This window comes from Fistularia commersonii, chromosome 8 (assembly GCF_037954325.1).
Source record: "Fistularia commersonii isolate RoL2024-O1a breed Wild chromosome 8, RoL_Fcom_v1.0, whole genome shotgun sequence".
Classification (NCBI taxonomy): Eukaryota; Metazoa; Chordata; class Actinopteri; order Syngnathiformes; family Fistulariidae; genus Fistularia; species Fistularia commersonii.
This window is the reverse complement of record NC_141291.1, coordinates 18,717,677-18,739,021: the sequence shown is the minus strand read 5'-3', so window position 1 is coordinate 18,739,021 and position 21,345 is coordinate 18,717,677. Positions and strand designations below refer to the sequence as shown.

The following is a 21,345-nucleotide window of genomic DNA, read 5'->3' as shown; positions in this document are numbered from 1 at the left end:
GGAGACGTTCCTGGGCTCATGTGGGGAACATCTCAGATCTTTGTAGACAAGAAGAATGTTGGTCTTTTAGAAGAATCAGCGGCAGAAGCCGGATGTTCTGCTTCTGCTTGATGCTCCTCGGTTTTTCCCCTTTGCTTTTACGTTGTGAGGCCAGGGTCTTCCTGGGAGACGTCACCTGTGGTGGCCACTCCATGGTGGATGTCTAGTCCAGGTTCTGCAGCTTCACATTTTAGGTCTCTTATCATCTCTGATCTTCAGGACCCCGTCGTTCCATGTCCGTCTGAACATCTGCGCGATCGACTCTCACACCTGGAGAAGCGGAAAACCTCCACCTGAAGAAGAGTTGGCCTTCTGACAACGGTTCTATGCAGCTCGTCGCTGCCCCCTGGTGGTCCAGGGCAGGACCACAAATGAGAAGGTCCTGGTTTCAGAAGAGCAACTTTGTTTCCAGCAAGAGGGATTTCAGGAGAGAAGCTCCATCTCCAAAGACCTCCCCGTTCTAAGGATGACAGCTTTGGTTTGAAAGCTCCTTAGGGAGGACGGCATGAAAGTGGAGCGTGAAGCTCCACACTTAGCCCTCGCATGCTTCAGGACGGGGCCTGCTCCAATCTTCTCTGACATCCTGCTAAGATGTTCCCTCAGAAATGGCATCACGTGGGGACGATACATCAGATGGAACTCCTCGTCGTCTTTTCACGCTTCAATCCGCCATCAGCTCCACTTCCGTCTCTTTGAGGTTTCAGGTGCTGAAGCTGGAAACATCTCCACAGCAGATCATCCTCTCCAAGAGCAGCAGCTTTCATCCACTGATGTTCAGATGGTGTTGCCTGCTATCTGCAGGATGAAGACTGGAACTGGTCCAGGGAGGTGGAGATGAACAGTAAAACTCTTTGGATTGAAGGAGTTCTTCCTCTGCTGATCTTGACTCTTTAGAGTACAGGTTTCTGGATTTCTCCGGCATCATGGTGAGAAGGTTTGAATTCATTGACCGATCCCATTAACCATGGGCTCAGACCAGATCGGACCAATGAGAAATTGGAGCAATTACACCTGGACCAATGAGAACGTAGGCCAATTACAACCTGGACCGATGAGAACGTGGACCAATGAGAACATGGACCAATTGTAACCTGGACCAATGAGATGGACCGATTACAACCTGGACCAATTATAACCCGGACCGTTAAGAACGTGGACTGGCGGCCTCTGGGTCTTTTTCCAGACCCTGCATTTGTGTGGATACACACAGTGGAGGATATGAGGTCTGATTCTATACATACATTAGGTTAATGTACATTCTTATTTGAATATAAAGGAAAATATATTCCTATTTATGAATAATTTACATTTAGATCATTTATCTGGATCTCATTGTAGATATTTGGATGTTTGTACGATTATTAGATTGAGAGATGAATGTACAGATTTCATTTTAGATGTAGATTTATACATTTGGAATTATATTTATAGATAAATAGAAACAGTATTTGTACATAGTGTCTCATTGAACCAGGCTAGCTAGCATGCACCTAGCACAGCGGGCTAATCCTACAAAGAACCAGTAGGCAGCTTTTACAGGCGCGTCAACGTTTACTTTCTGTCGAACAGGGAAACAGGACATTGACATTTGACAATGTTTCAAAATAAGAGTCCGTTGAAATGAAGGTGTCTGAAGGTTCTTGTCGGAGCTTCTCGGCCCACGGGTCCTACTGAGGCAGCTTCAAACCGGGAGGTGCAGTTTCCTGGGACGGATCCGGAGAGTGTGAAGGCACTTCAGCCACGATTGAAAATCTCACAGGCGGGAGATGTTTCGCCTTCAGCAAAATCAAGAACCTTCATTTCTGGACTGAAAGAGGGCGACACCGCATGCCGCAGGAGGAAGGCTGGAGTATGGACACCTCCCGTGCGGAGAGGAATGACGTGCACGTGTCACGCGGAGGAGAGCGGCGGCGGAGCACCAACTGTCTGTTACGTGATGCTGAGAGGAGGATCCCTCAGGAGCACTTGGTGTCAGAGGAGATCAAGATTTCATCTTTAGGAGGGTAAACTCTGCTGCCACTCCACTTGCTCCGGACCAGAGTCCCCTGACGGGTGTGTCCTCCGTCCAGGGTACGACTGGGACGAGCCCTTTGGGAGGAGGTGTGTGTTCTCTTGATGACATGTGCGGTGTTTTTCAGGAGCTACCTCCACAGTGTCCCGGTGCTCCCAGGCTCAGGCGGATGGAGCCGCTCCTCACATCTTCTTAGCTCGTTTCCTGGGCCTCTGGTTGAAGACGGGCGAGGTGCCCATCAGGGAGTCGGGGGAGTGCGAGGCGTAGCTGCCGTCCGATGCGGCGCCTGCGGGGGAGGGCGCCATCGCGCCGCCCGACTCACTCATGGTGGACATGGGCCCGCCCTCCTCGAACACGTCTCCACCCAGGACGCCGTGGTGGTGGTGGTGCTGGTGGTGCTGCTGGTGGTGCTGCTGGTGATGACTGCCCGCCTGCCCGTCCTCGCCATCGTGAGGTTCCATCTTTACTTGCGGCCACAGGGGCGAGTTGTTGGCCCCACCCCCACCTGTAAAGACAGGACAGCTTAACAGGGCCTCCCGGCTGAGGGACGCCTGCTGAGATCCTCCTCCGAGGAAACCGGGAGGCTGCGACGCGCACCTTCACCTGTGAACCCCTCCACATCACCTTCCATCTCAACAGAGCTCTCACCTGCGGCGTGAGGAGAGTGGTCGTTGTCCAGGCCCGAGGCCAGCCTCTCCCCGTGGGCCCCCAGGACCCCCATGGGCAGGGCCTGGTCCCCGGACGCCGGGTCGGCCTCGGGCTCCTCGCTCACGGGGAAGGAGATGTCGCTCAGGGGTTCCTCCTTGATCCTGGGGGGCTTAGAGTCCTCCGGAGCCTTCTCCGGATTCACCAGCCACTCGTATTCCTCCGACAGAGATCTACTGACCTGAAGGAGAAAGGTCTTTGTCGGTGCTTTGTGGCTGGGATGAAAGATTACACGGGAACGGCCAATAACCCGACAGCTTCAACCAAAGGACTTGGTGTCGATGGTCCAAAAGCCCTCGGCAGATAGTAAACTGTCCCGTTTGTGCGCCCTCACCTGCAGCATGTAGTCATGGTAGTCTTTGATGCGCACTTGCCAGAAGCGCTGCAGGGCGAGCACGCTGCCGATGCCCACCTCGTGGAACACCTGCTCCACCACGTCGGGGAAGGGGCTGGCCCCCAGCCGAGCCTCCCGGTCCACCGCCACCCGCAGCAGCCGGGTGAGCCGCAGGTAGTGCTCGTGGACCAGGTCGGTCAGACACTCCAGCACGCTCTCCTGTGCGGACTCGAAGCCGGCGTGGGCCAGGACCGTGGCCACGGACTGGTAGAGGAGCTGCCTGCAAGAGGGCCAGCTCAGCTCTGTGACCGGCTCGCCTTTACCTCTGAGCGCACAGGAGACAGGTTGAGACGTTTCTGGGATTTCCCGTGCCGATCTTCTACAAGTGGGACGTGAACATTGGGCCGCACTTACTTGTAGAAATCGCTCTCGGGGTCGCTGTGGCGCAGCTGGAAGGGCTGCGAGGGGCCTTTGCTGTCTGCCGGCAGGAGGTCATCGGGCATGAGCGGGGGGGTGGGGGGTCTCAGCGGTAGGCCGGCGTCCACCTCCTCCGGCCTGCCGCCGGCTTCGGAGGACGCCGAGTTTTGACCCTGAGCCGCCGCCAAAAGAGCGCGGAGGCGGCGGGCGTGCTGGCAGAGCTGCACCGTGTGGATGGTCAGGCTGCAGGGCTCCGAGGGGACGTCCAGCATGGTGGTGGGCCGGGGGCGTTGGGCCGACGGCTGGTGGAGGGGGGGGTCCTGCATCTCCACCGAGCGGAACTCGCGCTGCAGCAGGTCGAAGGAGCTGCGGCCGGCCGGAGCTCCCGCGGGTCCCGGGATCTCCCCCCAGTAACGCATCATGGTGAGCAACCACAGATGCCACCTGGATTCAGATGCTGTCCAGTCTGGATGCTGAGAGCCAGGAGAACAAGGGAAGACATGGAGGACATAGAGGACAGTCACAAGGCAGGTCGGCAACCAAACAATCATAGCGACTCCAGATCTGATGTGACTACACAGAGGTTTGCACTTTGCGGCTCCGGTCCGTTTTAACAGTGTTACTAGTCAGTAAACTAAAAATGTTCGAACTTTTCACTGTCCCACAAGTTGGTACGCTCCTGTTCAAGTATCTCACAGGTTTTCCCTCTTGATCCAACAAACCACAGTGTCAACTTCAAACTTAACCATCGCGATGGGTTTGCTTTCAAATTCAAAAACGTCATGTGTCCCCATTAGACCGAACGAAGAAGTTAATGACAGGCGGAAAGACGTCTGATCCCGCGTTGTTACGCCGTCATCGTTCCGGATGGCGGTGAACGTCCGCTGGACGAATCGCCCAGGATTTACCCAGCAAACAGTCTGGGGATTCGCGTCAGGGTTCAAGGGACAACCGGTGTTTTTCCCCGAGTTGACCCACGGAGGAAACCTAAGCGATTTCATCCCGACATTGAATGAATATCGGACCGCTACGCCTGTGTGTCCGCTACGGCTGTTGTCCGACTTTCACACTCGACAGACGCACCGCCAACTAATGATGGCGAGTCATGTAAAGGACCGGATCGCCCCGATGACCGTACTAAAGACATCTAAATAAGAAAAAAAAAACATCTTAAAAACGCCACTCACGTTACAGGAAGATAATCGGGGTGTATGTTGACACTGGCGCCATGGAGCGTTGTTCCTGTGACGGGATGTCAAACCGGAAGTTCCGTCCGCCCGTCCTGGAAAAAGGTCCGGAGCGAAACTGAGCGACGCCCTTTTAGTTCCGCAACAAAGTCCACCACCAGGTAGTGTTAAAAAACAAGTTTAGAAATACTATAACTCGGTATGAAACACCCATACGCTTATATTAATTCAAAAAGCTGTTTGTGGTCCTACCTCAACCTTAAACAGGTTTATAAACGCCAAGTGTGTTCGGTTTACGGCAGACCAAACAAACATGGCCGCCTCCTCGACGTCCGTCTCCTGTGTGGGAAGCACCGGCGGGGAAGAGCCGACCTCCCCGATGGAGGCGGCCGAAGGCCCGGGCCCAGGAGGCGGCACCGCGGCTCGGGGGAGAGATTCTCCGAAAACTGAGCCGGAGTCCGCAGACCCTTTTAAAAAGCCCTTTATTTTCTCCGCGCCGTCTCTTGCTAGCAGGCGTAATGCTAACGGCGCGGCTCCGTCCAAAACCGCAACCGGGATCGGAGAATCCCCGGGGTCTCCTCCCCGGGCCGATCCCGGAGAGGAGCCTCCTCCCCGGACCGAAGAGGAGCACCGCCATGGCGAGGGGAAAGCCCCGGACGCCGCACCTGGCGGAGGCAAGGCGGAGGCCCGGCCCAGGGCTCCCCCGGCCGGGAAGGCTCCCCCGGTCGGGAAGGCCCCCCCGCTGCCGTACTCGGAGCCGTCCTGGGGCGGCCAGGCTCCGGACGACCCGTACGGCCTGGAAATCCTGAAGAACGGCTCGATCGTGGATACGGTGCCGCTTACGCACAGGAGCTTCTTCGTAGTCGGGCGGCTGCCGGTGTGCGACGTCCCCCTGGAGCACCCGTCCATCTCCCGGTACCACGCCGTGGTCCAGTACCGCGGGCAGCCCGAGGAGGAACGGGGCTTCTATGTCCACGATTTGGGCAGCACCCACGGAACCGTGGTGAATAAGAACAAGATCCCGCCCAATACCTACATCAGGATCCGGGTGGGACACGTCCTGAAGTTCGGTGGAAGCACCAGGCTTTTCATCCTGCAGGTGAGACACCTGCTGGTCCTCCAGGTCCTCTCTGCCCGCAGGTGACCGATCTCCTCCGGTTCAAGGCCCGCTCACAGCACCAGCCTGACCTACCCGGAGAGGTCTTCTGAAGAGACGCCTGCACCAGTGGGTGATCATTATCATGAGCACGGAAGGTTTGGTGATCAGTTTTGGTACCTCAAGATGCCCGGCTCTTTGATAGGGTTCTCTAGGTGCGTTCTCTCCATGTTCTCCTCCCCTGGGTTCTGTCTGTGGGTGTTTTCCTCTTCTTATGTATTGGACATTTTCGGACCTCACTTTGGACTCTGTTCTTCCTTCTCCTAACCGATCATCCGATTAACTAATGGATCCACATCTGTCCAGATGAATGTGAGGTGGAGGCCCCAGACGAGACTTGACCTTCTGCTGTTGCTGGTTGTAAAACACGACCCTGAAAGCATCACACCCAGCAGTGGAACACCCCACTGTTCTATGTGGTTCATCCAGATGATGGAGCTTCTTCTTCATCTAGATTTCTGTCATTGTCTCTCTGAAGGTCATTTCCTCCCAAGCAGCTGCAGGTTCCCCTGCAGTGTCAAAAGTCCAATCCTGGTCTCATGGCGCCCGCTTCCCTCCTCAGGGCCCGGAGTTCGACGAGGAGGAGGAGTGCGAGCTGAGCGTGACGGAGCTGAAGGAGCGAGCTCGGAAGCAGAGGGAGGAGCTGGAGAAGAGGATGATGGGAGATGGCTCGGATGATGAGGAGAAGGAGGACCAGGAGGAGGGAGGGGAAGATGACAAGGCCCAGAGAAAAGTGTCCAAGGAGGACTCAGGCTGTTCCTGGGGGATGGGTGAGTCTTGGATGGGAAAGTGCTGGGTGATCAGCATAAGGATGGATGGATGGATGGATGGATGGATGGATGATCCCTGAGCTCCAACCTCCTCCTCCGTAGCTGAGGAGGCAGCTGCGGAGGAAGATGAGAACGAGGAGAACCCCTTTTCAACGGAGTTCCACGAAGACCAGGAGGCCGCGTATCTGAAGGACCCCAAGAAGGCTCTACAGGGTTTCTACGACCGAGAAGGTAAGAGGAGGTTCTCGCCCCGGGGAGCTAAGCCTGGGAGGAGGCCAGAAGGAGCTAACCGCATGTGCTTTGCCGCAGACGAGGAGTTGGAGTTGGAGTACGAAGACAAAAATCACGGCACCTGGCTCTGCAGGATAAAGTGAGTATGCCGGACCTTCTCCGTCGGCTGCGACGGCCCAGAGGTCCCGCAGCTCCTCCTGTCTCCACCAGGCTGCCGGTGGATGACGCCATGGGCCGACAGCTGGTCGCCGAGGTGACCCACACTGGGAAGAAGAAGGAGGCGGCGGTGCAGTGCTGCCTGGAGGCCTGCCGCATGCTGGAGGCACGAGGGCTGCTCCGACAGGAAGCAGGTGGAGATCCCGAGTCAGGGAGGGGTCTGCGGGTCTGCGGAGTGGGCTCTAGCAGGACTTCTGTCTGCTCTCCTTCTTCTCCAGTGTCTCGCAAGCGCAAGAAGAAAAACTGGGAGGACGAGGACTACTATGACAGTGACGACGACACCTTCCTGGACCGAACCGGCACCGTGGAGAAGAAGAGGCAGGAGCGGATGAAGAAGGCCGGGAAGATCGAGGAGAAGCCGGAGACCTATGAGTCCCTGGTAAGAAGAACCACTCCACGGAGAGTGTTCCTCTGCCGGAGATCGGCGGCTGAAGGTCCATTGCTTCGATATTGGTGAAAGCCTGCTTGAGAGACTTGGTGATATCCAGGACCACAGCTGCTGTCACACCGCTTCTACTCTCAGATCTTCAGGCGGTTGACCTCGAGTCACAGAAGTGTTCACTGTTCTTCTAATAGTTTGAGGAGTGCCCTCCACCTCCTTGGTGTGTCTGCTGAGCGGGCAGGAGGTGTTCATAGCCCTCTGATACCTTCACTCGTGTGTGTGTTCAGATAGTTTTCCTCCAGGACTTGACCTTCTGACGCCTCCTTCCATAAGGGATGGTGGTGTTCCGTACCTTCTAGGCTGAGAGCTTCCATGACCTTCCTCTTTTTCATGTCTCTGTTTCTCCAGTTGTCCAAGCTCTCAGAGGTGGAGAAGGAGCTGGTGGAGACACAGGGGAAGCTCAGTGTTGGTTTGAAAGGTGAGTATTGGCAGGTAGGTCTCCATGCCGCATATCTCCTGCTCAACCTGCTCTTCATCTCCTCCCAGACACCTCCAACTCCTCCTCTGAGGACACCCTGGAGGCCTTCATGACCTCCATGCAGAGCCAGACGGCCATGGACGGCATGGAGCGCAGGAAGCTGCACCGTCACCTGGCCGAACTCAACAAAAGCCGCCAGCGTCTGCAGAAGCTGGTGGACCTGACCCGTCCGGCCCAGATGCCCTCATTGGTCCCCAGGTGAGCCTGCAGCTTCTGCTCAGGAGGGTCAACAGGAATTTCCACCCGGACCAGGTGACGGAGTCGTCTCGCTCTGCTTCCACAGTGGCAGCTCCGAGTCCTCCGGGCAGAAAAAGGCCTTACCGCTGTTTGGAGCCATGAAGGGAGGGAGGAAGTTCAAGCTGAAGACCGGAACCATCGGGGTTGGTCCTGTCTTCTCCGTTGGACAGGCTCTTGTTGAACTCTGCTGGTCCACCATCTCCTCACTCTCACTGATCTCCCACAGAAGATGCCGCTGAAGCGACCTAACCTACCTGCAGACTTCTTCAACATGAAGGAGCTCCCACCTGGAGGGGAGGAGGAGGAGGAAGAGGAGGAGGAAGAGGAGCATCAGCAGCAGCAGGAGAAGAAAAAGGAGGACAACAATGATGAGGAGGTGTACATAAGGACCACGGAGTCTAATGTTGAGACTGAAGAATCCAGGCCTTCAATGATCCAGGAGATGTCAGAACAGAACCTGGAGGAACCAGCTTCGTCACCAGAACCATCAGGTTGGTCTTCATCAGATGTTTTGGAGGAGGGGAGGAGCAGGTTTAGGTCCACATTTATCAGGACTCGAGTGGGTCCTCTTTGTCCCGCTCATGAGAGTTGAAGAACGTTGAGTTTCAGCCAGATGGTCCTCTTAACCTGGACTTGCATGGAGAAAATTTCAGTTCAGTATTTGAAAGCAGCTTGTAGTTTTCCAGCTTCACTCTTCAGCTCTTTAGAGGGTCAACTCCCAAGTTAGTTTTCCAAAGCCTGCAGGTGTAGACATCTGAGGAGGAGAGACCTGGAAGGAGCTCCCACAGGCCTCCAGAGTTCCAGCATTAGAGCAAAGCACAGGGCCTCCTCACGATCTTGGCGGCACCAAACCAGGATGGTCAAGCTAGGACACGAGGGCTCCCGGGGGCCCACAGAAACCCAGAGATCATCGCATCGGTGCTTCAGAGAGAAAAAGCACAATGATGGCATGTTGCTAGTTCCTCAAAGGCGGTGGAGCCATTGGAGCTCCAAGTGACAGAAGTGAAGAGGTCTATCACAAATGTCTTGGGTGAGATCCATACACTCAGTTCTGTCCTGATCAAGTCACATCCTCTGGGAGAACATCACACCTCAGGGTTTGGCTCTTCACCGAGAAGGTTCACACCTGGGCCTCGACCTCCCTGGTCTCTTCAGGTCTCTGGGGGAAAGTGCATGATTCTGTCCCATAGGAACATTCTCTCCAAGGTCTTCGTTCCTGTTCCCTCTGTCAGGTCCAGGACCCGGAAGGAGAGCCCAGAACCCGGTTCCTCCTCAGAGCAGCAGACCACCGGCAGAAGCATCAAGTGCAGGTTAGTTTTGGGCTTTCCTCTGCTGAAGAACCCGTAAGCCCCCAGCAGCTCTGAGCTCCGCTGTCGTTGCAGCTCCGGGTACCAGGCAGGCTGGAAAGAAGAAGGTCCTGGGTCCCAGCAGGGTAGGTCCCGCCATCTGGAAGACACGCCTGTCCGTCACAGGACATCCTCTCATTGTTGTCCTGGTGTGTGTCTGCAGCCGCCCGGGAAGCTCCTGGGACAGTATCCGGAAGACGATCCCGACTACTGCGTCTGGATGCCTCCCGCAGGTAAACATCTCCTCATCAGCCGATCAAAGTGTTCTGTGTCATCTTCGCTCCGACACCCAGAATGTTGGAGCAGCATAAAGGACCCGGTGTAGACCCTCGGGACAGGCTGAGGAACCAAACCCCCTGGCCCGGTTAGCGCAGAGGAACACAGAGGATGGATGAAGGATCTGAAGGGGCTTCAGCAGCAGAGACGCTGGACCTCCAATGGAAACTTTATGAGTGCTGCGTGGTTTGGAGCTAAATCCAGGTTGTCCTGTTTGGTAGGTCAGACCGGGGACGGACGCACACACCTCAACGACAAGTATGGATACTGAGGGAACTGCCCGGACCTGGACCTGGACCAAGAGGGACGGCATCATCTCAACGAGAAGTATGGATACCGAGGGAACCACCAGGACCTGGACCGAGACCTGGACCAGGAGGGATGGCACCACCTCAAGGAGAAGCGGGTGGGACCACCTGAACCTGGAGGCACCACTTCAACCCAGCACCTCCTGGTTCCCTAGGCAACAATAGAGAGGGGTGCTCCTCTCAGAGAACATCTCCACCCAGTGATCTTGACCTCCCTGGTCTTCATACTCCTCCACTCCAAACCACCTGACATGTTCTCTGACCCCTCCATCGCTGGTACACCTCCTTTATTTATCTTTTTTTTTCCGGAGAGAGGAGAGGGAGAAGAGAGGAGGAGGAGGAGGACTGAAGCAGCTTTTCAGGCCATCTGGACACTTGGATGCTTATTGGATGAGGCACAAGCTGATAATGACTCAACTGTGTGAGTGCGTGTGTGTGTGTGTGTGTGTGTGTGTGTGTGTGTGTGTGTGTGTGTAAGCCCAACCCTCCCAGAGCTCTCCCTTTAATAGGAGTTTGTGTGTATATGCGGCCTCCTCCCACTGTGTGTTCCTCCAAACTCTTCTGTGCTTCTGTGGGGTCTCTGCTCCAAACATTTGTAATAAAGGTTTGTATATGACCTGCTGCTTAGCTGCTTGTCATGGACAAGGTTTGCTCTGCTGAAGCCCCTGGACCTCACACACACACACACACACATACAGGGCTTTGTCCAAGATGTTCCGAGGTATGACCCACTGACCACAGATGGAGAATATCTCCCTGCCCTCAAACACAGAGGAGTCCCTGAGTCCATCCTGCTCGCATTCCACTGAGAAAGCCCTGCCCATCCTCTTGTGCCAGGTGCTTATGGTCCACACACACACACACACACACAAAAAGTTGCTTCCATGAAATAAAATTCTGCAGTAACACTTTCCAAAGTCTGCTTTGGTCCAGAGCAGCAGGTTCCCGGCTCCAGTCTGCAGGTCCGCCAGGCAGCAATCATCTGACCTCCAGAGCGGAGGCCCCAGCCGTCCACCTCGGTGTCCCTCAGTCCCGGCGAGAAGGACGAGTAGAGGGGGAGGCACTGAGTCGCAGCCCATCTGTACCTTCACCTGCTGAGATCTTCCAAATGCTAAACTACCCAGGCCTCTTCCGATCTCACCTGGCTCCATGTCCAGGATGAAGATACAAAGAAGCTCCTCAGACACCGGAAGCCACAGGGCATTTATTGATTTTTTTTTTTTTTTTGTGCACAAGAAACAAACCACGTGACAGCCACTCACTTCTGCTGACATTCAGACACCTGGACCTCTAGAGGCTGAAACTTCTCGATACAGAGAAGCTCATTCCACACAACCAGAATGTGTTTTGAAGGCATTGAGAGATCCTCAGAGAACCCTGGATGGTGTGCTGTCCCCCCGGTCCTCTCCGACTTTGGAGGCCCTGAGGTCAGACAATGGAGACACCGTGGTCCCTGCTGTGCGCTGGCACCTGGACCCTCTCGGTCGAGCGGAAGACCTTCGTACCTCCTCATGACCTCCAGCTGTGCCTGCAGGGCTCATGCAAAGGATAGCATTCTACAGCTCTTCACGACCTGCGGACAGAAAAAACATCTGAAGAACACGTTTCCCAGCATTCTTGCTGAGATCCCACTCGACTTCCCGCCCCGCGGTCCGAACCGCAGAACGTTCTGGCAACCACGTGACCCGAGGAAGCCAGAAGCCACTGATTGTCTAACATGCATCGTTTAGCGCGCGTTGGATCCAGGACCAGGAGGTCCGCTCCTCAAGCGCCGTCAAGCCAGCACCTCCTCAGGTCTGCAGGAGACCCTCAATGAAAAGGTGGTTTTCCAGATGAGGCTTTAGATCCAAATCCCTGAAGGTCCTTTAGAAATGTTCCGCTTGGGTTAGCCGCTTCTGCCAATGTTCCTGCTGAGTCCAGGTGGAGAACATGGACCAAAGGAAGGGTTCCTGAGTTCAAGCATCAGCAGTCCTTCAAACCCTCTCTCCCTCGGTGAGCTGGGGCTCCTGGGGCAGGGGAACCATGTTCAGGGAGCAGAAGGAGAAGGCGGAGGGGTCGCACGTGGACCTGGGTGGAGGACGCATGCCGCTTACAGTCTGTGGAGACAGGAGACAGAGGAGACCATGAGTGGCAGGTGAGGTTCTGGAAGGTTCACCGCCTACAGAGGATGTGAGAGAAGGACCTCACCATGTTCTAACGCCCCCCCCCCCAGCAGAACCTCGCCTTCTGCTCTAGAAGCCCCCACCCTAAAATTAGCCCTGGTCAATTCCTTTTCCACAGGAAATGATAATGGACTCTGGTCCTCCAGAGTGTCCAGAACCACTGCAATCTGGAGTGTGCGTGGACCACCTACATCTGCGTGTCCAGAGGGATATACATGATGTCCTCCACCTATTGGAGACATGCCTGGTGGTGTCCATGCACACGGGAAGAGCCTCCTGATACCGCTATAACTTCAGGGATCTGCTGGCAGTCGAGACATGGAAACAAATCTCCTAACATCTCAGCCTCTTCATCCACGTCAACATAAACAGCCTGAAGGACACACCTTGAGGCAGAACCAGGCGGGTCACCGTAATGGACCATACAGAGGCTGTGGGGGTTCTGTCAGTGCTCCCCTCAGGGACATCTGGAGTTTAGAGGAGAGTCACAGCCTTCGTGAGAAGCAGAGGGTCCAGACAAACTCATCTCCAACACATGTTTCCAAACAACCAGCCTTCTTCTCCAGGACCATCTGACTGGGCAATCACACCGGACGGCCTTCACACCACCGAGAAAGTGTGTGTGAGGCTACACTTCACATCAGTGATTGATGTTCTGCTAATGAAAGTTCTTCTCCGGTCCTGCACCCAGAGATGATGATCTTTGAGTCGCCGTCCCGCGTTGGACCTCCACGGAGAAGCCAATCGAGTGCAGCCACTTTGCAGCGGGGATTCTGTGCCTTGCTCAGCGGCACTTCTGCAGGCTGGGAGGAGCTCGGGAATACACCCGGGAACTTTGCTTCAAGGACAACCGCTCCACAAGCCCCGCCCACTTCCCCCCATAAGCCCCGCCCCTCCACGTAGCTCTGAATCTCCAGACCTCCTGCAGCGTGTCATCGAGCTGCAAGAATGGTGACCCTCTGCGATCATCTCAGACTGTTCATCTTCTCCTTTGAGGTGGTTCCTCAGTCCAGACTGTCCATGCTTGAAGGCCCCTCTAAGACCTGGATGGTTCCCAGGGCCTGTGGACGTCAGCAACAACACCAGCGAGAGCCAACGGAGCAGCAGGAGGATATTCATGCACCATGACTTCATCCACACACACACACACACACACACACACACACCAGGGACAACACTCCTCCTTCTCCTCTACTCCATCCCATCACAAACATTCACACGTTCCTCTGTTCCTCCTCAAATCCTTTCAAAAGATGGTTGTTATTGATCTGTCTGGCTGACACACACACACCTCTCCTTCCAGCTCGTGTGTGTGTGTGTGTGAGGCTCTATCCCACATACACGAGGTGATAATAACGTCACTCTCCTCAGCACACTGCGCGTCCTTCTGGAAGCTTCTCTTCTATGCCAAGGCTCCAGGCTGGCTGAAGCTTCCTCCACCCGTGGAGCTCTGGGCTGGAGAACCCTCAGACCGGGTTCTGGGGTTGGAACCCACGTCACGGAGGATGGAGAACTGAGATCTTCACAGGGTGTTGGACATCAAGCGACCTTGGATGGGAGGAGCTGAGGAGACCTTGTTCTTTGATTGTTCAGGGAGCCTCAGATGAGCAAACATCTCAGCCTCTGCCCTGCTGCTGTCAGGGCAGGAGAACGTGCACGGCTGCCAAATGCTGCGGCCGGACAACCATCAAGGTGCCGGGGACCGGACTGGACCTTCTCAGGCCGGTAGCGGAGGCCTCGGTTTGGCCCAGCAGGTCAGAAAGAGGTGGAATGCAGAGCTCAGACGGCGGTGATGAGCGTCCACACGTGTAGGGTGGAGACCTTCGGATGTGCAGAAATCAACTCACCCGGATTTTTAAGGTCCGTGTTTTTCCTCCGCAGTTCTTCTTCAGCAGCATCTTCTGTGGAGGAAGCAAAAGCAGGGTGTCAGAAGGAGATCATGCAGCTGCGACTTCTCCACACAGGAGAACATCTTCCACAGGCTCCCGGACAGTGAGCACCACCCGGACGGAGCAGCGAGCAAAGCTCATCCCTCATGTGATCCTCAGGAGCAGAGCTCCTGCTCTCATGGACCACCACCTTCAGCAGAATACCTGTTTTCTCCACTACATGAGGAACATCTACAAACCAGAGGTGACCTCTGGGAGAGTTCTCAACCATTCTAGATGATGGAGATGAGTCACTGAAGCCAACAGATTCTGCTGCTCCCTGCTTCCCACTCAGCCCCACTGTTCTCCAGCAGGGGGAAGAGCACTGTGAACATCTAGCGGTCTGGAGTCCAGGAGGTGGCTTCTCAGGGGGGAACAAGAAGCAGGAACCAATAGAAGGAGTTGCATGAAGCTGCAGAGATGAGGCACCTATGACCTCACGCCCCCTTTTTGTCAAAGCTGATCTGGTGTCCACCCAAAACTGCCGGTCTGCAGGACAGACTGATGCTGGGCAGGAGATCTGGTTCTCACGGTCGTCGATCGAACGTTCTGAGAATTGATTTGTGTGGTGTCCGACAAATGACAAACCGACCTCAACCAATCCTGAAGCTCAAAGCTCTGCTGCCTCAAACATCTCCCATGTTCTCCTGCCAATGGTGGGAATTTGCCCGCTGCCCCGAAGATCCGGCACTGATCCGCTCTCCATCCACCCCTCAATCAGGGAGAACATCTGGCCCGGTCGCTGAGGAACCCTGAACATCATGCTCCACAGTGTCCACCTGTCCAGACGCCCTGGCCCGGGGTGTATCTTCAGGACCTCCGACGCTGAGCTGCACGCTCTGGAACACGAGTCAATGACAAAAGCGGAACCTACACCAACATCGAGCTGCAGAGGTTCTACCTGCTGGGAAGCAAAGGTTCCTTGGTGACTGAGGACCAGAAGCAGGACTATGCTCCGTCAAGATGAGACAATTGTAATTCTTGGTCTTCTGGACCCTCTGATGTTAAGGTTGGGCGTCAGAATCAACTGACATCCGTCTCCAAACGGTTGATTCTCCATGGAAACCAGACCAATGGTGGTTCCATCTGAGCAGCTGGACCAGGATTAGCAGGCGACAGAGCAAACTGGTGAACTTCTAAAATCAGACATCAGCAAAAGTACAAGTAAAAGATGTGCCAGGCTTGATTCAGATGGACCAGGAGGAGCAGCTCATGCAGGGAAGGAGCAGGAGGAGCATCCATGGCCCGCTGAGGACACCGACACCGTGACCCAGATTAATCCTGATTATCAATCTGTTTGACTGGTCTGCCCTCCTGCACGATTGGCAGGGTCTCCCAGGGACGGTCTCCTCTTGAGGAGCCCCCTTCCTTCTGCAGGATGGACGCCCTGGAGAACCTCTTCTAGTGGAACCTCCTTCCTTCTGCTCTGGAGTAAGGCGTCAAAGTAGGTTTGACAACTCAAGGGTTAACAGGAGACCAGCCTCCGTCTGCTAGCCACGCCAGGCCTCCTATTGTTCCTGTAGGACCTCCCCTTCCACTTGACTGGGTGCACGCACACACACACACACACACTAATCCTTCAACAAACTCAATGATGGGAGGATGCATGCACACACACACACACACACACACACACACACAAAAAGACAAGCGAGATGATAGAAGTGTACCACAGCAGGACATACACACACTCACACACACACGTGTTCTTCCTCTCTCCCCGCTGTCTCCAGTCATCTGGTGTTTCCCTCAGACAAACCTCGTGGACATATGGACCCCTGAAACCTGGAGTTTCTACAAACACACACACACACACACACACGCAAGCGTGTTTCATGTTTGTTGAGGGCCAACGAGTCGATTGGGTTTAATGATGGTGGACCAGCTTCTCCATGACTCATTAGTGTCTGTGGTTCCCCTCTTGTTGTTTAATCCTCTCCTCCACCTGCAGCCTCCTCCACCCTCCCCTCGCCCACTGCCTTTGTGAAGGACCAGGGTGGACGTCTGCCAACCCTCCCTCCCTTTCATCGCTCTCCAGCCAGACCACCATGGTGGCCAACACCCTGCTGTGGAGAGTGAAGAGTGTGTGTGTGTGTTTGTGTGACTGGACGGAGATCAAAAGACCAGACAGTCAGAACGTTCATCTACAACTAAAAGTCTAAAACATGCCTCGAAAGAGATGAACATCTACCCAATAGCTCCCGGCGGGTCAAGGTCCTTGTGAGTGGACATCATCTCGCTGATGTGGGATATGCCTGCATCTCCGAGGAACCCCCTCATGACGTTTTTCACTGCACCCTCAGGTGACCCCCAGAGTACCGTCTGCAGGTTGTAAAATTAAGCTCAACAAACCTACACTCCATGAACGAGGTCCGGGTAGAAGCACCCGACCCCGAGGCGGAACCCGGAGAATCCGGCGAGATCTCCATATTCGGTGTGAAAGGAAGAACCACTGACCTGTCGCATCTTCTCCAGGTCTAGGCTGGGCCTCTCCGGCTCCCCGCCGCAGCCATGGCGACGCCTCCTGTACGGAGCCGCCTGGTCCGAGTAGCCGAAGAAGGCGTGGCGCGTGGCGGGCCGAGGCCGGGGCCCCAGGCCCCGCGGAGGGCTGGAGCTGAAGAGCACCGGGCCGGAGGAGGACGACTCGGCCGGGGAGCCGCGGCGGCAAAGGTCCCGCACCTCCTCGTCGCTGGACGCCCCGCTGTGGCGGTCGGCGTGGAGGCGGGGGAAGGCCCGCCTCCCGCCGTCCACTCCGCCGATCCTCTCCAGCTCCTCCTCGGAGGAGTGCAGGTCTGGGCCGGCCTCCAGGAGGAGCCTCAGGCGGCGCGGCCGGGCCGGCGACGGCGGGCCCTGGTTGTGCTGCTGGCTGGTGGCCAGCGGCGTGAGGGTGCAGATCCTCCTCCTCTCTGGAACAAAGAACAGGAGAGCCTGGAGACGCCGCGGGAACACCGACCCTACAGGGCCGGAGGGCCGGCTTCTTCTCCTACCTCTATCGATCTGAGCCAGCTCCTGGTTCTCCCCCTCGGAGTCATCGCTCTCCTCTGCTTCCCCGCTGCCGTGGTAGGAGATCTGGAAAAAAAAACAACTTTTGAAAGGACAAACCTCCAGCAGACCCTTGAGATCTTTCAACCTCCGTCTCACACTGACACCAAGCTGGGCTTTTTTTCGTCACTTCACCTTTTCACCCACTTGGAGTCTAGGGATGTCAGACAGACCAGGACCCTTGGACAAGTCCTCAGTCTGAACATCAGGATGGTGAAGGAAGGAGATCTTTTTTTTTGAGGAGCTTCCAGCGCTGGAGCTCCTTCTGCCATGAGGGTATCTGGTGGGATTTGAGACTGCTCTTGACAGACTCTTCTCTCTTCTGAGTTCCTCCACGAACCACAACTGACATTTTCCTTTCCTAACATGCAGAGGTGCTTCCTGAGATCATGTTTCTGTTGTGCCATTTGTTCATACGGTCTCCAACTGTGGCCCGGGGTCTCCTACGAGCTCACCGGCTAAAAACAGCCATGGCACACATTGGCTTTGTGCACGAGCAGGTTCTCGGGTGGAGAACCCACAGCCCCGTGACACAGTCAAATCAGGTCATCTCAGAGGAGAGCAGCCTCTGAAGGAAGGGGGCCATGGGGTCCACCTCAGGGGCGCGTCCATGGTGACAGAACTTTGACACGATCACTCACAGAAATCACCTCAGACACTGACGAGAGGAGACAACACTGCAATGGATCCGGTACGTGCACACACACACTACAAAGAGTTGTGAAAAAGATTGTGTGTATGTGTGTGTGTGTGTGTGTGTGTGTGTGTGCGTGAAGAACACTTGAATGGAATCCTTGTCAGTTCCCTGCACCGCTGAGAGCTTTGCTAAGCTGGATCAATGGCAGCTTCACAACACACACACACACACACACACACACACACACACACACACACACACACACATACATATAGATGACAGCAGGACAGGGAGGTCAGAATTGGTCACTTAGCGGTGTGATGACCCCTCAACCATCAGAAAGGAGCGTCAACTGTCACCCTCCATCACACACACACAGTGTACTGGACTGCAGATTAGATTCCCTGACAGGTAACCGATGCGCTTACAGACAGTTTACTACTGGACACACACAGATTACACTGTTGGGATTATTTGAGCAGTCATTTCTGGAGCAAACCGGTGCTACCTCCACCTGAGGATGAGACTATGTTGCTATGGTAACGCATTGAATCATTATGGACCTCTTTGTCTTCCGTTGCTAAGACGAACCTGCGGGCGCTGAAGTTGAACCCTGATGGTGCGGAGGCCCGACCAAAGGTCGAACGTCGAACCCACACAGGTGTGTGTGTGTATGTGTGTGTGTGTGTGCGCGTCACTCAGGTGAACTGGAGGGATAAAGACCCTGATTGACTCAGGAAGATAGTTCCTTCCAAGGAACACACACACACTTTCCCCAGACCGGGGCCTTCAAACAGCAGCACTTTGACACAAAATGGCTGCCCGGGACGTGCGGCTGCAGGTGATGCTGTGGCCGACCAGAGACCCAGGCAGTGCCCACACACACACACACACACACACACACACACACACACACACACACACACACACGATGTATGAAAGGGACACACCTGAGGCTTCACCCACTGTCTCACACACACACACACACACACACACACACACTGCTTGCTGACCTCTCTGGGGCGTGTGTCAATGTGTGTGTGTGTGTTACCATGGCCACAGGTTTGCTGGTGTGACCTCGGGGCCAGCAGGAAAATACATTGCATGAGCATGAAGGTCTGGAAAGCGTGCACACACACATACTGCAGAGAGTATCTCCAGCTGTTTTGGTGTTTGCACACCCTGGGTGTACTCAGTGTCACAACCCCGCCGTTCACAAACGCACTCCCGTCCTCCCAGCTGGGGTGCACCCACTTTCTCTCTCTCTCTCTCACACACACACACACACACACACAGAGAGTTGTGGAAGCCCACCTTGAGTTGGAAGGGATGAATGTCGTTCAGAGAATGTCTCCTCAGCTTCTTGGTCAGGGTCTTCAGCATTGTCCGTCCCTCCAGGCGGCTCCGCGCCGCTACAGCTTCATGAGCGAACCGGCTCGGTTCGGTGGGAATCGGTTTTTCTCGGACGTGTTCGGCTGTTCCCGTTCCCGGTCGGTCCAGTTCCGGTCCCTTCCGGAACACAAAAGTTGTTTAAAGTGCGCACCGCCGCTCCGCGCACACAACTTGGTGTCGGTCCGAGTCCAACTCCTCCTTCTTCCTCCTCTTCTTCTTCTTCTTCTTCTTCTTCTTCTTCTCCTCCCTCCTCCTCCGGACCGGCCCGGTTTCCTCGGACCCGCTCGGAGGAGCGCCGAGTGAATCCAAGTTGTTCGCGTTCACACGCACACGCACATCCAAATGCGTCCCGAGCTCACGGAGGGCTCGGCAGGCTGGCATCTCGCTTTCTGATTGGCTGCGCTGTCGCATGACGTCACGGCTCCCCGGCGAGGACGAGGACAGATAAGATAAGATAAAATAAGATAATATAAGATGTTTACTGACTCCACGGTGGGGGAATTCAATGGTCACAAAAGATTTACAAATTGTAAGGACGCTGTCCTGTCGGTGCGCTGTGGAGCGCTGAACGCGACCCACTTCCGGTCCCAGCCCGGAAGTGACGTCATGAACACACCTGGTCCAAACCCTGGTGTGACTTTATAGCCTATCATTATCATTATCATTAATATTATTATCATCATATTGTAGTCAATGATTAGTTTCCTTATCATTAGTATCATTGTTATAACTATTGAGGTTACATTTTTATAGACATCTTGTTATTATAATTATTACTGCTTGTAGTGTTATTGTGCTTTATTGATGTTAACTAATGTATCCACTTTTTATTTATTCAACTCTTCCCTCACATGAGAAGGAGCTAAATATGAGGTGCGGGAAAATTACAGGTCAAGCCAGGGTCACCACCTGGGGAGAAGTTCCTCCACAGGTTATTGTTATTAATAATACTATTATTATGATTGTTATTATTATCATTCACGTGGCACTTCATCCCATTGTCAGGACTGATGAGCGGCAGGACTTTCAAGCTGATTGTGTTTTTCATCTGTGAAATTAAAGAAACACCACCTTGTATAAGATAAGATAAGATAAGAACAACTTTATTAATCCCGAAGGATTAATTGGGAAAGTATGTTTACTTTCCTCCTTTATTATTTGAATACTAGCTTATCGTTTGTCTTCCGGCAGGAGAAGAACCAGGTCTTATCCCAACGGCCGAGCCTGTGATGACACACTCATCTGACAAGGATGATGGTGGATGTCTTTCAAGACCGCAGCGACGGTGCGTACCTTCAGAAACATGTCTGATATTTCCAAAGGCAAGGCCGTCGCTCCTGCAATAAGAACACTTCCTATGAGGAACGCTGTCAGCCAGAGGTTCACATAGGTGTTCTGTCATGCCCACTGGCTGCTCTGAGGAGAAGGGACACCTCCAGAGTGTGTTCTTCTCCAGCAGCCAGTAGAGTGCCAGTCTTGAAGGCCTCAGGCTTACATGTGTGTGTGTGTGTGTGTGTGTGTGTGTGCAAGCGTGAGAGAGGCTTTGTCGTCTAACACCTCCGGTCATCAACCTGGTGACCTCCTCCAGGAGCCGTGGCCTGGAGCCAGGTCAGGCTCAGAGCAAATCCACTTTGAGGCTGGATATAGCCACTAGGAGGACAGAACTAGCTCTGCTCCACATCCCTCCAATCTCCAGTGAACCTACGCCGTTACTCCGACCAGCGCCAGGACGTCACCTTCTTGGGCTGCCGGAGATCCTAGAGGCTCTTGTCCACACGGGGGCAGCATCTGTTTTCTTTTAGAAGCCAGCCATAAACGGATCCGGAGGAAGAGGAGGTCCTCAATGCCAAGACCTCCACATGGCTTTATGTGAAGAGGAAGGTGATGTAAGCCGAGGGTGGGGTCACAACATCTTCTACTGATAAACATTGTGCTTCATCTCTTACTCCTCATTAAAACAGTCCATGATCTCCAGATCTCTTCTCCATCGGGTCCCGCGGGATGTTCACTGGATGTCCATCATGGACCTTT

At 54.7% G+C, this 21,345-nt stretch overlaps 3 protein-coding genes across 4 annotated transcripts; 1 reads left to right on the top strand and 2 right to left on the bottom strand.

Annotated features, from left to right (window-relative positions):
- Nucleotides 1–1,570: 1,570 nt before the first annotated feature.
- On the bottom strand, nucleotides 1,571–5,422 carry supt7l (SPT7 like, STAGA complex subunit gamma). Of its 2 annotated transcripts, XM_086151518.1 has the most exons (6): nucleotides 4,946–5,422; nucleotides 4,694–4,788; nucleotides 3,504–3,979; nucleotides 3,090–3,414; nucleotides 2,699–2,936; nucleotides 1,571–2,555 (listed from the first exon to the last, which is right to left on the bottom strand). In XM_086151518.1, exons 3-6 carry the CDS (start codon nucleotides 3,926–3,928, stop codon nucleotides 2,233–2,235), a joined length of 1,311 nt encoding a protein of 436 aa, XP_086007644.1. In that variant the 5' UTR covers nucleotides 3,929–3,979; nucleotides 4,694–4,788; nucleotides 4,946–5,422; the 3' UTR covers nucleotides 1,571–2,232. The 2 variants fall into 2 exon arrangements, with proteins under 2 accessions (XP_086007644.1, XP_086007645.1); XM_086151519.1 differs by lacking the exon at nucleotides 4,946–5,422 and having other exon boundaries at nucleotides 4,694–4,806.
- slc4a1ap (solute carrier family 4 member 1 adaptor protein) lies at nucleotides 5,007–11,064 on the top strand. The gene is made up of 14 exons (XM_086151517.1): nucleotides 5,007–5,792; nucleotides 6,412–6,619; nucleotides 6,722–6,850; nucleotides 6,929–6,989; nucleotides 7,061–7,200; nucleotides 7,285–7,445; nucleotides 7,857–7,926; nucleotides 7,995–8,184; nucleotides 8,270–8,366; nucleotides 8,450–8,714; nucleotides 9,456–9,533; nucleotides 9,606–9,655; nucleotides 9,733–9,802; nucleotides 10,067–11,064. The coding sequence occupies exons 1-14, from the start codon at nucleotides 5,007–5,009 to the stop codon at nucleotides 10,114–10,116; spliced, it is 2,355 nt and encodes a 784-aa protein (XP_086007643.1). The 3' UTR covers nucleotides 10,117–11,064.
- A 273-nt stretch (nucleotides 11,065–11,337) lies between these two features.
- LOC147232185 (uncharacterized) lies at nucleotides 11,338–19,684 on the bottom strand. Its single transcript, XM_086151529.1, has 5 exons — nucleotides 19,237–19,684; nucleotides 17,231–17,312; nucleotides 16,701–17,149; nucleotides 14,163–14,216; nucleotides 11,338–12,249 (listed from the first exon to the last, which is right to left on the bottom strand). The coding sequence occupies exons 1-5, from the start codon at nucleotides 19,303–19,305 to the stop codon at nucleotides 12,127–12,129; spliced, it is 777 nt and encodes a 258-aa protein (XP_086007655.1). The 5' UTR covers nucleotides 19,306–19,684; the 3' UTR covers nucleotides 11,338–12,126.
- Nucleotides 19,685–21,345: the final 1,661 nt, after the last annotated feature.

What these genes read in the sequence shown, in the direction of transcription:
- slc4a1ap (XM_086151517.1), top strand. Translation starts at nt 5,007, where the DNA reads ATGGCCGCCTCCTCGACGTCCGTCTCCTGTGTGGGAAGCACCGGCGGG. An exon ending in GGGTTTCTACGACCGAGAAG is followed by an intron (nt 6,851 to 6,928) that starts GTAAGAGGAGGT and finishes GCTTTGCCGCAG; the next exon opens with ACGAGGAGTTGGAGTTGGAG. An exon ending in GCTGCTCCGACAGGAAGCAG is followed by an intron (nt 7,201 to 7,284) that starts GTGGAGATCCCG and finishes CTTCTTCTCCAG; the next exon opens with TGTCTCGCAAGCGCAAGAAG.
- supt7l (XM_086151518.1), bottom strand. Translation starts at nt 3,928, where the DNA reads ATGATGCGTTACTGGGGGGAGATCCCGGGACCCGCGGGAGCTCCGGCC. An exon ending in CCCGAGAGCGATTTCTACAA is followed by an intron (nt 3,415 to 3,503) that starts GTAAGTGCGGCC and finishes CTGTGCGCTCAG; the next exon opens with AGGTAAAGGCGAGCCGGTCA. An exon ending in ACCATGACTACATGCTGCAG is followed by an intron (nt 2,937 to 3,089) that starts GTGAGGGCGCAC and finishes TTTCTCCTTCAG; the next exon opens with GTCAGTAGATCTCTGTCGGA.
- LOC147232185 (XM_086151529.1), bottom strand. Translation starts at nt 19,305, where the DNA reads ATGCTGAAGACCCTGACCAAGAAGCTGAGGAGACATTCTCTGAACGAC. An exon ending in ACCTGGAGAAGATGCGACAG is followed by an intron (nt 14,217 to 16,700) that starts GTCAGTGGTTCT and finishes CTTCCTCCACAG; the next exon opens with AAGATGCTGCTGAAGAAGAA. An exon ending in CACGGACCTTAAAAATCCGG is followed by an intron (nt 12,250 to 14,162) that starts GTGAGTTGATTT and finishes CTGTCTCCACAG; the next exon opens with ACTGTAAGCGGCATGCGTCC.